Below are 14989 nucleotides of genomic sequence, written 5' to 3' on the forward strand. Positions count from 1 at the left end.
GTGTGTACGCGGCATGAGAGGCAGACTTGATTTACCTGCTGGCTTGTATATCATTGTATATAATTTTTGATACATTTTTAGGAATTTTGCTAAGGCACCCCTGAAGAAACCTCAAGGCACCGTGGTTGAAAAAGGCTGGTCTACTTTACCCACAGCTTCATCTTCCTTCAGGGTGGATTCCATTTAAACTATACACAAATATGCATGTTTTTGCATAAAACTATATGTGAATCGAAACAGAGATAGCTTTTAACTAGGGTTGTCCCGATACCACTTTTTTAAGACCGAGTACAAGTACCGATACTTTTTTTCAAGTGCTCGCCGAAAATCGATTACCGATACTTTTTTTTAATGTCATGTGACAATTTGAATAATGGGCACTGACAGGGGGCACTGACGGATGGATGGCACTGACAGGGGGCACTGACGGATGGATCGCACTGACAGGGGGCACTGAAAGATGGATGGCACTGACAGGGGGCAATGATGGATGGATGGCACTGACGGATGGCACTGATAGGTGGCACTTATGGGCACTGATAGGCGGCACTTATGGGCATTGAAAGGCAGCACTGATAGATGGAACTGATGTCACTTATAGGCACTTATGGGCAGGCACTGATAGGCACTTGCATAATAAATTACTTGAATGAGGAGAGGAGAGGAAGGATTTTGCAATGCTATTTGGCATATAGCATTGCAAAATCCTTCCTTTCCTCTTCTCATTCATGTCATTTAACTTCTAGTAAGTATGTGCTGCGATGCCCATATTGGTACACCTTGCACTTGGCTGCAGTAAGCCAGCAGCAGACATCTTGTTACACCCAGCCCGAACTATATGGGCTGGGTGTAACAAGATGTCCGCTGCTGGCTTACTGCAGCCGAGTGCAGGGTGTACCAAGATGGCTGTTGTGATGTTTACCCCTCAGACGATGACATAGAACGTCACTTCCTGTACTGAATGTGACTGCTCCGGTCACCGGAATATGCGGCGGCACCCTGCACCCCTGCCCAGCTTACCCACTTCACTTTAATGCACTGCCGCCAGACCAATCTCCGCTCCGCCCCCTCTCCGTCCGCCGACTTTCGGTTCCGGGTATCGGATCTGGCATCGGGAGCATTTGTGCGAGTACAAGTACTCGCACAAATGCTCAATGTCGGCCCCGATACCGATACTAGTATCGATATCGGGGCAACCCTACTTTTAACCAATTCAACTCCTGCTCCTGTACACCCCTTGGACAAGAGCAAAATTTTCATTTCTGCTATGGGCCTGTTTTTTGGTGAAAACTTAAAGCGGGGGTTCACCCTATCGACGGGAAAAAAAAATTTTTTTTTTTCTTTTACCTTAAAATCAGGCATTGTAGCGCGAGCTACAGTATGCCTGTCCCGAATTTTTTACCCCCGTACTCACCTTGTAGTCGTCCATCGAAGATACCGGGGAATGGGCGTGCCTATGGAGACGGAGGATGATTGACAGCCGGCTCTGGCGCGTCACGCTTCTCCGGAAATAGCCGAAATAGGCTTGGTCTTCACGACGCGTGCGCATAGCCTGTGCGCAGGCGCCGTGAAGAGCCGAGACCTACTCCGGCTGTCTTCGGGGAGAGTGACGTGCCAGGGCCGGCCGTCAATCATCCTCCCTCTCCATAGGCACGCCCATTCCCCGTGGGAGCCGAAATCTACGATGGACGACTACAAGGTGAGTACGGGGTTAAAAAAATCGGGACAGGCATACTGTAGCTCGCGCTACAATGCCTGTCTCGATGGTAAAATGTGTCGGGGGGGGGTGAACTACCGCTTTAAAAAAGACTTCCAGGTATGAAATACCCCTGGAAGCTGCAAATCACACACCACTACTTCAATGATTTGCACTTTCTTCTGACTCAATGCTATACAGCTGGCTTAATGCATTGTGAACAGAGGAGCTTGGTAGTTCAACATGGGCGCCATTAAGAGAATACTACATTTTCTTATTGAATGCAATGCATTCTCTGGTTGGACGAGGTAAAGAGGCCGGGCGATGACATTACTAAGTAAAATTTTACCATGTCTGGAAATAATCTTTAGAGTAACAAAGTAAAATCATATATTATTATTTTTTTGCAGGACAATATTTTCTTTATAATTAAATTTTCTACACAATCTTTAGACAAAAAGTTTTTTTCTACTTTGACCAAACCAGATTTAGTGAAAATAAAAAAGTAAAAAGTATTATTTTATTTTAGAATTTGCCCAATTTATAATTAAATTAAAATTAAAAATTAAAAGCATTGCACAGTTAATTACAAATTAAATAAAGGCTTTTTTTTTTTTCAATTTTGAGGTTATTATAATGTGACACAAAAAAAAAAAAAAGATAAATATGGGGACTGCAACTGCAGACTTACTTCTCAAACTGCTAAACACTAACGTATTATGGAGTATGGAACTGCTGTAAAAAAGAGTATAGCCATTCTATTTGTCCCACTTTAATAAAAAAATATCTTCTGTGGTGATAACCTCCAGACTGTAAGGGAATTTCCATTTACCTAATTATAAATTATGTTTACTGGTTCTTAAAATGCATTTTGCAATAAATGATCAAGTGTGTGTGTGGCCATCTTATGGGCAATGTCAGGTGGCTGCTTCTGTCATTGGCGACAACATGCCAGAGACACGATAGTTAAGAGGCCATATACCTTTTTCCGATTGAGTAACTGCTTTACTGTTCTTTTACAAGCATTGACTATTCTGTAGCATTCAGGGACAGCAAGAGATCAACTCTCACCTCAGTCAGTCATTCTACCATGTGGTATGTGTCATAAGCAACAGATACACCCATCAGACAGTCCTAAGAATCTGTAAAAAAAGGTCTTACCATCTGGATTTTCATGCACATCTTTGGTCACAATCTTCTCTTCTGGTTTTCTTGGGAAGATAAACAAAAACAAATCAGAATGATTTCAACGTGGCTTTATTTAGCACATTAATGTGGGTTATGTTGAACTGAGATGCAACCTATAAGAGGAAATGTCATACAAATATATAGATAGCTAGGAAAGAAAACTATCTGAAGGTAAGATTTAAAGGGCATTTGAAGACTTAAATCATGGAATAGCTTATAGAGATTTATGAATACCAACCAATGTTCTTTTGATTCGGTGTGTATACCGTATGTTGCAAAAGGTGCAATGTTGTGGAGGGCTGCAGTGTACAGTTGACAGTAGTACACTCTGAAAAATTGTAAAAAAAAAAAGTAACTATAATTTATCTTTTGATACTAATGTCTACTAGAAAGAAATCCATGGCATTCTTCTTCAATTTGCATCTTGTCAAAAAAAGTCTCTACGTCTCTGATTTATTAAAGGGTTGAGAATGCTCACACAATAAAATGTATGAAGAAACACTTCAATTATCCAATAATGTGTAGATTTCCTTTCCTTTGAAATCTCAAGATTGTATAATTTAGATGAATGTTCACACCTTTTATTATGTGAACATTCTCAAATCCTTTAGTAAATTGATTTAAAAAATAGTCAGTTAAGGACTACAATCTAACTATGGGATAGTCGAACACATCCCCTGTCACTCTTTTATATCGTCTCTGCTATTTCACAAGTATATGCTGCAGTCTCAGAATCCATGTTAACTGTCTCATTGCTATGTACTGACACTCTGCAATCTTTAGGGTAAATAATCGAATGCCACGTACACATGACCGTTTATCATGACGAGAAAAATTAAATTTTTTTAATTGGTCGTGAAAAATGGTCGTGTGTAGGCTCCAGAGCATTTTTCTCGACAAGAAAAATGGCCATTAAAAATTTAGAACATGCTCTATTTTTTATCGTAGTTTTTCTCGTCGTGAAAAACGGTCGTGTGTAGGCTTTAACGACGGGGAAAAAAACGTGCATGTTCAGAAGCATGACCCCATTCCCTCTGAGCTCCTACCTCGTTGACAACAACCTTCTTGACCCATTACAGTTTGTCTTTCCCTTACTACACTCCACTGAAACTGCCTTACTCAAACTCTCTAATTAATTACTGACTGCTAAAACATATGGCCATGCCTCCATACTCATACTAATAGACCTCTCTGCGGCCTTTGAAACTGTTGACCATCCCCTTCAGATGTTCTGCCCCAAAGAACTATTCCTGTGCTTGTATAGAACAGATACCATAAGTACAGAATATTGTACAGCATATAGTCCAATTTCTGAAATCACACAAAAAAGACATACAGAATGATGTACAGTAAAAACCTAATGATGACTATTCAGGCAACCTAGCCAAAGCCAGAAAAACAAAAACTTAGCAAAACCATCCCAAAAAATTAAATAAAAAAATAACTAAATATCTATCTATCTATCTATCTATCTATCTATCTATCTATCTATCTATCTATCTATCTATCTATCTATCTGTCTATATATATATATATATATATATATATATATATATATATATATATATATATATATATATAGATAGATATATTATCTCACAAAAGTAAGTACACCTTTTTGTAAATATTATATTATATAAGTGACAACACTGAAGAAATGACACTGTGCTACAATGTAAAGTAGTGAGTGTACAGCTTGTATACCAGTGTACATTTTCTGTCCCCTCAAAATAACTCAACGCACAACCATTAACGTCTAAACTGCTGGCAACAAAAGTAACTAAAGAATGTAAAAAGGCTCATTGTAACTGAAATGTGCAGGTTTACTAATGCCTTATTATAGTTTATCTTTATTACAATAAGTTCCTTTTTTCTGCCACAAGATGGAGCTTTCATGAACTTGGATCCATCATCAGTAAAGAGGATTGCATTTTGGGAGTTGTGGTCCCAGCCAGAATAAAACTCCTTGGTTAAACAGCTACAAAAAAAGACTTCAAATTCCAGCATTCTGGTGTAGGGGAGGAGTTATATAAATTAGAGAACCCAGAGGGGAATCTGGGAAAGAGACTGGTGTGTGAGGAAGAACAGTCCCTGTCTGGGAGTTTCTTTATTGTAGAAAGCATTCTCTTTATTGCTTAAATATCTTCAAGAGCTCCAACGTGGTCGGCCGAAGATTTACTTTGAGGACTGTATTAGAGTGCCTGTTACCCCTGTTTAGTCAAGAGTTTATAGTTATTTTACCGTCATTGCATTATAGACCTAGCCTCCTCACCATATTGGACTCTAGGCGTCATTATTCTATTGATACCTCATTCACTGTCACCTATTGTTGTTCATTTCCAGTGGGAAAAGCAGTTTATGTTAGTTAACAGTTAACAGTTTATGCAGCCTTAACAAAACCAAAGGAGACACTCCTACTGCATTGATTGGTATTTGAAACTGTATATACCAAAAAGTGTACTGCATTGTAATTGCCTGTTATTTTTGACCACCCATATTCTTAATATAACTTGTTATCATACTTCATTGTCTTAAATCTTATTTCAGTATGACCCTGAGGCACTTATAAAAAGTTGTCAATTTGAGCTTATTGACGGGGTATACCCAAGGTGTCAGATATACAGAGGTCTTTGTGGAGGTCAAGGTAAGAACAGAGGACCCAATTCAACCAGCGGCTCCTGCAGGGGTAGCGCTACATGAGTATATCCCTAAGTGAAAATGTCCAAATTGGACCCAAAGTGTCCACATTTTGTGTGGCCACCAATATTTTCCAGCATTGCCCTAACCCTCTTCGGCATGGAGTTTACCAGAGCTTCACAGGTTGCCAATGGAGTCCTCTTCCACTCCTCCATGATGACATCACGGAGCTGGTGGATATAGAGACCTTGCGCTCCTCCACTTTCTGTTTGAGGATGCTCAATAGGGTTCAGGTCTGAAGATATGCTTGGTTAGTCCATCACCTTTACCCCCAGCTTCTTTAGCAAGACAGTGGTCATCTTGGAGGTATGTTTGGGTCGTTATCATGTTGGAATACTGCCCTGCGGCATAGTCTCCGAAGGGAGGGGATTATGTTCTGCTTCAGTATGTCGCAGTACATGTTGGCATTCATGGTTCCCTCAATAAACTATAGCTCCCTAGTGCCAGCAGCACTCATGCAGCCCCAGACCATGACACTCCCACCACCATGCTTGACTGTAGGCAAGACACACTTGTCTTTGTACTCCTCACCTGGTTGCCACCACATACGCTTGACACCATCTGAACCAAATAAGTTTATCTTGGCCTCATCACACCACAGGACATGGTTCCAGTAATCCATGTCCTTAGTCTGCTTGTCTTCAGCAAACTGTTTGTGGGCTTTCTTGTGCATCATCTTTAGAAGAGGCTTCCTTCTGGGATGGAAGCCATGCAGACCAATTTGATGCAGTGTGCGGAGCATGGCCTGAGCACTGACAGGCTGACCACCCCCTTAAACCTCTGCAGCAATGCAGGCAGCACTCATACGTCTATTTTCCAAAGACAACCTCTGAATATGAAGCTGAGCATATGCACCCAACTTCTATGGCTGGCTCCCAGTTTTTTTTTCTTTTTCCTTTCTGCTAATTAAGGGGAGGGTTTAATTGTTCACAGGTGTGTGTTTGTTCACAGGTGAGTATAAAGTGGCTGTACAAGCTCCCAGAGGAGCTGGCTCCCAGTTGATGGTGGCTTCACATGTGGACTCTCTGATCAGAAGTGCATTCTTTGATCAAAAGTGCGAGTTAAAAACCAGGAGTTTGAAACAGGAGGTAAGACAGGAGTCTTCATTATTTTTTTCAATCACTGATCCAGAACAAGCTTGCAACTAATAAAGCTGGAACTCTTGCTATTAGATTCAGCGGTGCAGCAGACGCTCTCATCTTAGTCTGCTCACCCCAGGGATAGTGAGAGCAGGACGCTCTCAAACGAGTCGGCTCTCCCCAGGGATAGTGCAGCCAAGCAGGGTCCACCACACCCCCCTAGCCAATTGATCCAGGGTTGCACCGATCGCCGTTAAGGGGTCAGGAAGGAATTTTTCCCCCGATCGCTGCAGATTGGCACAGCACGCCTGGGGTTTTTCGCCTTCCTCTGGACCAATCAGGGAGAGAAGACTCAACGAGTGACGGCTCACTTGGACAGTCTTCCACCCATCACGTCCGGCGTCTCGCGGCTCTTCCCGCATCCGCGCCAGACCAGGCCTCATTCGCGGCCGCCGCAATTAGGAAAGACTGACGACAATGTGACTGGCGACAATGGCTAATCTGCGATACTCTGCGGACTCTATTCGGGGTCTGAGACAATTCGCAACAGCATTACCAGCCGTCACCAAAAAGGCCTTAAAAATAGAGCAACTTTTGAGATTCGATCGACGATCGACCATCAAAAATTTTAACTATTTAACCCAGCTCGAGCACATATCATGTGCTTTGATCAACACAAGATCGGCAGTAAAACACCGATTAGAAATCCACGATTTCTTACTACAAAACGATCTAGACTGCCTCTTTATTACAGAAGGCTGGCTCTCAGACGACTGCAACACCATTCTCTGAGAATTGGTGCCAGAAAACTATCGCATTATAACAGAAAACAGAATAGGGCAAAGAGGAGGAGGCCTGGCGGTGATTCACAAGAATCGCATTACAATCACTAAGCCAGCCCTTCAAAATCCTCTTCCATTCATGGAAACCCTTACTCTTCAACTTCAAACTTCCCCCCAGGAGACTGTTCACATTCTCCTCTGCTATAGGCCACCTGGGCCAAAATCGCAGTTTTTGCCATCATTAACGGAGTTTATATCCACTTATACCCTTAACAGCAAACACCTTTTGCTGCTCGGGGACTTTAATCTGTGGGCCAACTCCGCACAGGATCCCATTGCGGACGCCTGCATTGATCACCTGGAGGGATTAGGGCTACAGCAACTTATATGCGGGCCAACACATGCTTCAGGTCACACACTCGACCTAATTTTCAGACAAAATCTGAAAATAAGCATTTTAGATAATGAACCATTGCCATGGACAGACTACCATGCAATTAATTTCATAATCTCCAAAATTCCCCCAGTGATAAAAGCACCCAAGCCGGTGACAATACACTGGGCTAGATCTCAGAAGAAGCTCCATTCGGAACTCTTCAAATCTACCTTGGGAAACAGAATCAAAACAATCCATCCACATCAAACAGCCGCAGATACACTGGATGCCATAAACGCAGCCCTGCTACAGTCAGCCGATTTAGTAGCACCGAAACGCAAAGCCTGCATCCGAAAAAGAAAGTCCGGCTGGTTCAACAACCAGCTGTCGCTTCTGAAGCAAGAGCGCAGAAGGGCGGAAGCCGCCTGGAAAAGAAGTCCTGCAGAGGATAACCTCATCATCTACAAGGCAATAACAACACGATATCATAAAGAAATCTTCAAAGCCAAGAAACATCATTTTTCTATGGCGATTAACAGCGCCCTAAACCGCCCCCGCGAACTCTTCAAGATGGTCACCCAGACCATGAATCCAGGATGTCTTGAAGTCCCCAACTCAGACACCCAAGAGTTCTGCAATGAACTATCGGATTTCTTCATCAACAAAATTGAAAGAATCCGGGAAAGCATCATGCAAAACAATACCCCCCTCAACCCCACCGTCAATCAACCACAAAACACCCACAGAAACGCTCTACAATCAACAAAGTTCACTCTGGAACCGATCTCCATCGATACCACAAAAAATATCATTGGTGCTTTGAGGAACAGCACATCGCCCAATGATATCATCCCCACCAAACTGCTGAAGGAATGTGCCGACATCCTGGCACCACCCATCACACAGCTTATAAACCAGTCATTTAAGGAAGGCACAGTGCCATCCCTGTTGAAAGAGGGCACAATCCAGCCCATCTTGAAAAAACCTAACCTGGATCCCAAGGACCCAACTCACCGCCGTCCCATAACAGGCCTAAATGTTCTCTCCAAGATAATGGAGAAAGTAGTGGTACAACAGCTGCAACAGCATCTAGATACCCACAATCTACTGGATCCATTACAATCAGGCTTCCGTCCCGGACACGGGACAGAAACGGCCTTACTCAAAATATGGGACGATGCCCTCGAGGCCGCAGACGAAGGAGAATCTTGTCTCCTGGTTCTGCTGGACCTAAGCGCAGCCTTTGACACGGTAGACCACAAACTGTTACTGATGCGACTAGCCAAGGTAGCAGAAGTCGCAGAAGGTGATTTACCATGGTTTTCTTCCTTTCTTGAAAACCGATCACAAACAGTTAAATTGGGTTGTTTCACGTCGGAAAAGCGCACGGTGTCATGTGGAGTCCCCCAAGGATCCCCCCTGTCACCGGTGCTTTTCAACATCTATCTTCGCCCTCTCTTTGATATTATCAGTAGCCAAGAACTACTCTATCACTCTTATGCAGACGATACGCAACTGTATTTTCGCATCTGCAACAAAAAGGATCATCATCCCAGTTTAGAGAAATGTCTCTCTTTGATAGAAAACTGGATGACTAAGAGTTATCTTAAACTCAACAGTTCAAAAACAGAACTCCTTATATTTCACGCCAGCCGAAAGAGTCAACTGGCAACAACCTGGACACCCCCGCCCATTCTGGGCCAAATCATCACCCCTAGCTCCAAAGTCAAAAGTCTCGGGGTCATCTTCGACACCTTCATGACAATGGACGCACAAATAGGGTCAGTAGTCAGCGGAGCGCACCATCTGTTGCGCCTACTACGCAGACTTATTCCATTTATCCCCAAAGAAGACGTAGCAGTCGTGGTGGGAACAATCGTGAATTCCAGACTGGACTATGCTAACGCCCTGTACCTCGGACTCCCAAAGTACCAAATCTCCCGTCTGCAAGTCGTTCAGAATACGGCCGCCAGACTGGTGACTGGGAAAAAAAATGGGAATCAATCTCACCTTCGTTGAGAACCCTTCACTGGCTGCCAGTAAAAGACAGAATTGCATTTAAAGCACTCTGCCTGACACATAAGTGCATCCATGGGAAGGCTCCGCAATATCTTTGCGACAAGATAGAACCTCACAATTCGAATCGCGTTCTGCGATCCACCGACCAAAATCTGGTCAGGGTACCAAAAACCAAATACAAGTCCAAAGGAGAAAGAAGGTTTGCTTTTCAGGGTCCTAGACTATGGAACGCTTTACCAACCAGCATTCGGTTGGAGAAAAACCACCTGACTTTCAGAAGACGGATCAAAACTCTGCTCTTTTGATGTCATGAGACACGAACAACTAGCGCCCAGAAGCGATTCAGTTCGCATGCGCCGCGCTTTATAAGTTTTTCATTCATTCATTCATTCATGGTCGACCATGGCGAGGTCTGTTCTGAATGAAAATCTAACCTGTTAAAGTGCTGTATGGTCTTGGCCACCATGCTGCAGCTCAGTTTCAGGGTCTTGGTAATCTTCTTATAGCCTAGGCCATCTTTATGAAGCAACAATTCATTTTTTCATATCCCCAGAGATTTCTTTGCCATGAGGTGCCATGTTGAACTTCCAGTGACCAGTATGAGAGAGTGAGAGCGATAACACCAAATTTAACACACCCGCTCCCCATTCACACCTGAGACCTACACTAACACTAATGAGTCACATGACACCGGGAAGGGAAAATTACTAATTGGGTCCAATTTTCACTTAGGGGTGTACTCACCACACACAATATATATATATATAGATAAATATCTATCTATCTATATATATATATATATATATATATATATATATATATATATAAATAAATAAATAACATTATATATACAGTGTGTATATATATATATATATATATATATATATATATATATATATATATATATATATATATATATATATATATTTATATAAACATTTTATACTATTATGTCCCTCTTAGGATTTGTGTTAGAGGTAAACTCACATAACTATATCCTTTTTTTTTTTATAACAGGTACAAATAAACATTATATGTTTCAAATCTTGGACCCATTACATCAAGTCTTTATCAAAGTAAAAGTTGTGGCTTTCTCCATATGGGTCTGACTGGATGGTCTTGCAAAGTTTGAGGTTGGGCTTACATTTTTTACAGTGGTAGGGAGCCATGATAGCATACAGCAGCTTTCTGCTGAAATATGAAAACTATGCAGTTGAATGTTTTTCGTGTTGGGTGTTTAGTGACTTTTAGTCCTCACTTTGCCTCCATAAAGTGTGCCAGATTTTGACATAGTAAGAAAGTACTGTCATGGACTAAAGGCACTTAAGATGTACTCACATTTCAGGAGTAATTTCAGGTGAAATAACATCCAGAAAGGTATCCAGGTCCACAGCGCCTACACTGCTTGTTGTACTGCAGTTGCCATTGCTGTTGGAATAGTGAGGAGTAATTGTACATGGGTATCAGTAACAACCATTAACAAGTACATGCCCTATATGAAAACTATGTTTTTGCCTCTTTTTATATTACCAAATGGAAGTTTCAATGATGTTATCAGTTACAAAAGGCTTATGCCGCATACACACCATCACTTTATGTGATGAAAAAAAACGACATTTTCTGTGAAGTAAAAAATGACCTTTTTGAAACTTCAATTTTCAAAGACGAAGTTGCCTACACACCATCGTTTTTCTCACAATGTTCTAGCAAAGCGAGGTTACGTTCCACCACGTTTTTCCATTGAAGCTCGCTTCATAACTAGCTTCTGTGCATGCGCGGGTGTAAAAACGTCTTTTTAAACGACGTTTTTTGCTACACACGGTCAATTTCTGTGAAGTAAAAAACGAAGTTTTGAAAAACGACACATAAAATTGAAGCATGCTTCAATTTTTTTTGGTTGTTTTTTACAAGACATAAAACAACGTTTTCCCCTACACACGGTCAATTAAAGTGACGTTTTTAAAAACGTCGTTTTTTTCATCACATAAAGTGATGGTGTGTACGGGGCATTAGAATTGCCAGCCTACTTTGTACAAGATGGGCCCATTTCCACTGAAGCAGTGTTAAAAAAATGTGTTTAAACAAGATGGGCCATTTAAACAAATATGAATTTAAATTTAGGAAATGGGTAGAAAGCTGCAGGCTGAATCTTACTAGACCTGCAACCAGGCCCGGATTTCCCACAAGGCCACTGAGGCCAGGCCTTGGGGCGGCAGGGCTCCAAGGGGCGGCAGTGGCATTGAGTCCTCCGACGCACGGAACATACAGTTAAGGGCGGTAAGTTATGGGGGAATCCGCTCGCTCGTTAACAAGTGATTGCGGCGATGTCGCCAAAATCACTTGTAAAATATGTGCTCCCGTCCGTCCTCCCCTCTCCCCCCCACCCCACATACCTCTCTCTGCTAGCTCTGTCTTCGGGACTCTGTCCTCCCCCTGGCCACCGAGTCTGTTACCTGTCCCTGCTGCCGATGTACACAGTGAGAGGGGAGAGCTGTGCTCTTCCCATCTCAGCTGTGACAGGAGTTCTAGCACAGTGCTAGGACTCCTGTTTTGGAGGTGGCAGGATCAATAAAGAGAACATGTCACCTCCAATTGCTATCACACAGGAAATTGTTTTCTCCTGTGTGATAGCAAAAAAGTTAAGTGAAAAAAAATTGATAAATAATAAGAAATAATAATTAAATTAATAAAATAAAAAAGTAAAGAATAAGAAAAATAATAAGAAAATGATACAAAAATTTAAAAAAGGAAGCGACAAGCTACAAATAAATAAAAATAAAATAAGTGATAAAAAAGTAAAAAAACAAGCAAAACATATTTGAACTAACCGTGCCGCACATTCTCCGTTAATTTGGGGGGGGGGGGTTCGGTTGGCAGGGAGGGGGTGCATTGTGGAACCTGGCCTTGGGGCGGCAGGGAGAGCAAATCCGGCCCAGCCTGCAACCCACAGAAATGCATATTGATGAAATCATTGCCATTGCATTCACTGGTAAAGGTCCTTCCTTGTTTTTTTTTTACAATTTGGTTTCTTGCAAAAATCACAGGCACTCTGTAATAGTAGATATGGGCTCTAAGGAATAAATGCTCTTAGCAATCTGTCCTGAACTGTTCTCTATACCGATCTGCACAACACACCGTGCTATTACCTTGTGGATCGTTCACTGAGCTGAAGAAAGCTGCTGGTGTCCTCTGGATTTTCCTCTTCGTTAACAAGGTGTGACCAGCTGCCTGTACTGTCCTCACTGCTACTCAAGGGAGTGGGGAGCTCTGGCTTTGCTTTCACCTCTGAAAAGGCCTCACATCTCTGTAAGCTTCTTGACTGGGATACACTGCTGTGGGGAGAAAAAACATATCAAAACCAGCTATGTATACCATTACTTAGAATAGGATTCAAGGGCCAGATTCACATATAATTACGTTGCTCATTGCAGCGTAACGTATGTGATTTACATTACACCGCCACAGGTTTACAGCGTAAGTGCCTGATTCTCAGAACACCTTGTAATATACTGTATATGCTTTTACTTAAATAAGAAAAAAATGCAAATTTTAATTACAGACCAGTTACCCATTTATTATTTATTATTACTATTTATTATTTATTTATTATTGTATTCTACAACATTTAAACCAAGCGTGCTGTTATTCAACTGTCATTTTTCAGAAATATAAAATTCACTTTCAGTAATTTTTTGCTGTCCTGTTATAAGAGAAAAATCAATTTATAGCAAAATAAATTGGTCCATTTATCTTCAACCAGTTGAACTTCAGCTGCCTACTCATTAGGGAACCCAGTTATAATTTTTTTTTTGTGTCATTTGTTCTTTAATGTCATGTGATTTTATTAGTGCAAACTGACGCTATATTGGAGACAGCATGTATTCTGCTTTATGCTCACTTCATTTCTTTTTATCTGTGCCAATCAACAACAAGAGAAAGGAGAGGTGATGTCATGTTTCTTGATGCTCAAAAGCTTCACTATAGCTCAGTGTTTCAAATGTTTTTTTAGGCCAAGGCACCCTTTAAAATTAAGGACAATCTCAAGGCACCCTCTAAAATGATGGACAGTCTTGAGGCACCCTTTTAAATTATGGACAGTCACCCCCATCCTAAAATGTAAACACTATTAATAGTTTTTCATAATGCAGGGACATCCACACTGCAAACTGGTACTGATTAGTATTCATATGTTTCCCTTCTTCCTCTGTTTTTCTCCATCACTCAGCTGATGTGACCCCAAAGCTGTTGGAGAGAGGCAGGAGAGGGTCAAACAAGGATGCTATACAGGTGACTGACATCCTTATCAACTGATGATGTCATTGGTCGTTAGGAGGTTGGCAGCTAGAAGTTCATAATGGTGCACAATGATAGCCTGTGGCTTTTTGTGACTAAAAAGGCAAGCTTCATCCACTGGCTGCCTTGTACACAATTTTTGGGGCAATTTATAGGCATTTTGCCAAGGCACCTCAGGGTGCCTGGGCATCCTGGTTGAAAAGGGCTGCTTTAGTTCATCTGTAGGAAGTAGGACTGGGCCTACCCAGAAGCAGGGGCGATATCTGCTTTGGGCATCTGGGGTGGGAACTTCTCCTGCCTCTGGTCCATATCTCTTGCACTCTCTAAGGCCTCGTACACACGGCCGAGTTTCTCGGCAAAAAACAGCAAGATGCTTGCTGGGTTCTTTTTTGTGCCGAGGAAACGTCGTGTGTACACTTTTCGACGAGAAAACCGGCGAGGATCTCGTCGGGCCAAAAAGAGAACATGTTCTCTATTTCCTTGACGGCAATGGGAAAATTTGGTTCGCCGAGATCCTCGGTGGCTTCACAAGGAACTCGACGAGCAAAACGATGTGTTTTGCCTGTCGAGTTTCTCGACCGTGTGTTCGCGGCCTAAGACCTATTTGTCATAATACAGAACAGCCCTGCTGACTATTTACACTGGTTGATGAGCTCTAGTAGGTAGTTCTCTGGCTTATTCTATTTTATGGTCTCACTACTTAGTAGACATGTGCATTCGTTTTTGTCCGAATGCATTTTCGTCCGAATTTTGGGTATTTTCGTTATTGTTTTAACAAACGAAAATAGAAGCGCAGAATCCAAAATCCGAAAGATCCGACATGGTTTATTTAAATTTTCGTTGCTACAACAGTTCGATA

The 14989-nt window shown here is 41.9% G+C and overlaps 1 protein-coding gene across 2 annotated transcripts in view; it reads right to left on the bottom strand.

The window, feature by feature from the left end:
* Nucleotides 1-14989, bottom strand: part of LOC120936474 (SPHK1 interactor, AKAP domain containing) — a 190338-nt gene that overhangs the window by 12706 nt on the left and 162643 nt on the right. Inside the window, exons 7-9 of one of the 2 annotated variants that reach the window (XM_040348848.1) lie at nt 12984-13169; nt 11176-11265; nt 2858-2907 (exon numbers count right to left, since the gene is read on the bottom strand). In XM_040348848.1, the coding sequence (XP_040204782.1) occupies nt 2858-2907; nt 11176-11265; nt 12984-13169 (326 nt within the window). The remainder of the gene's footprint in view (nt 1-2857; nt 2908-11175; nt 11266-12983; nt 13170-14989) is intronic. The other variant, XM_040348849.1, reaches the window with a different exon arrangement.

Source organism: Rana temporaria, chromosome 4 (genome assembly GCF_905171775.1).
Source record: "Rana temporaria chromosome 4, aRanTem1.1, whole genome shotgun sequence".
Classification (NCBI taxonomy): Eukaryota; Metazoa; Chordata; class Amphibia; order Anura; family Ranidae; genus Rana; species Rana temporaria.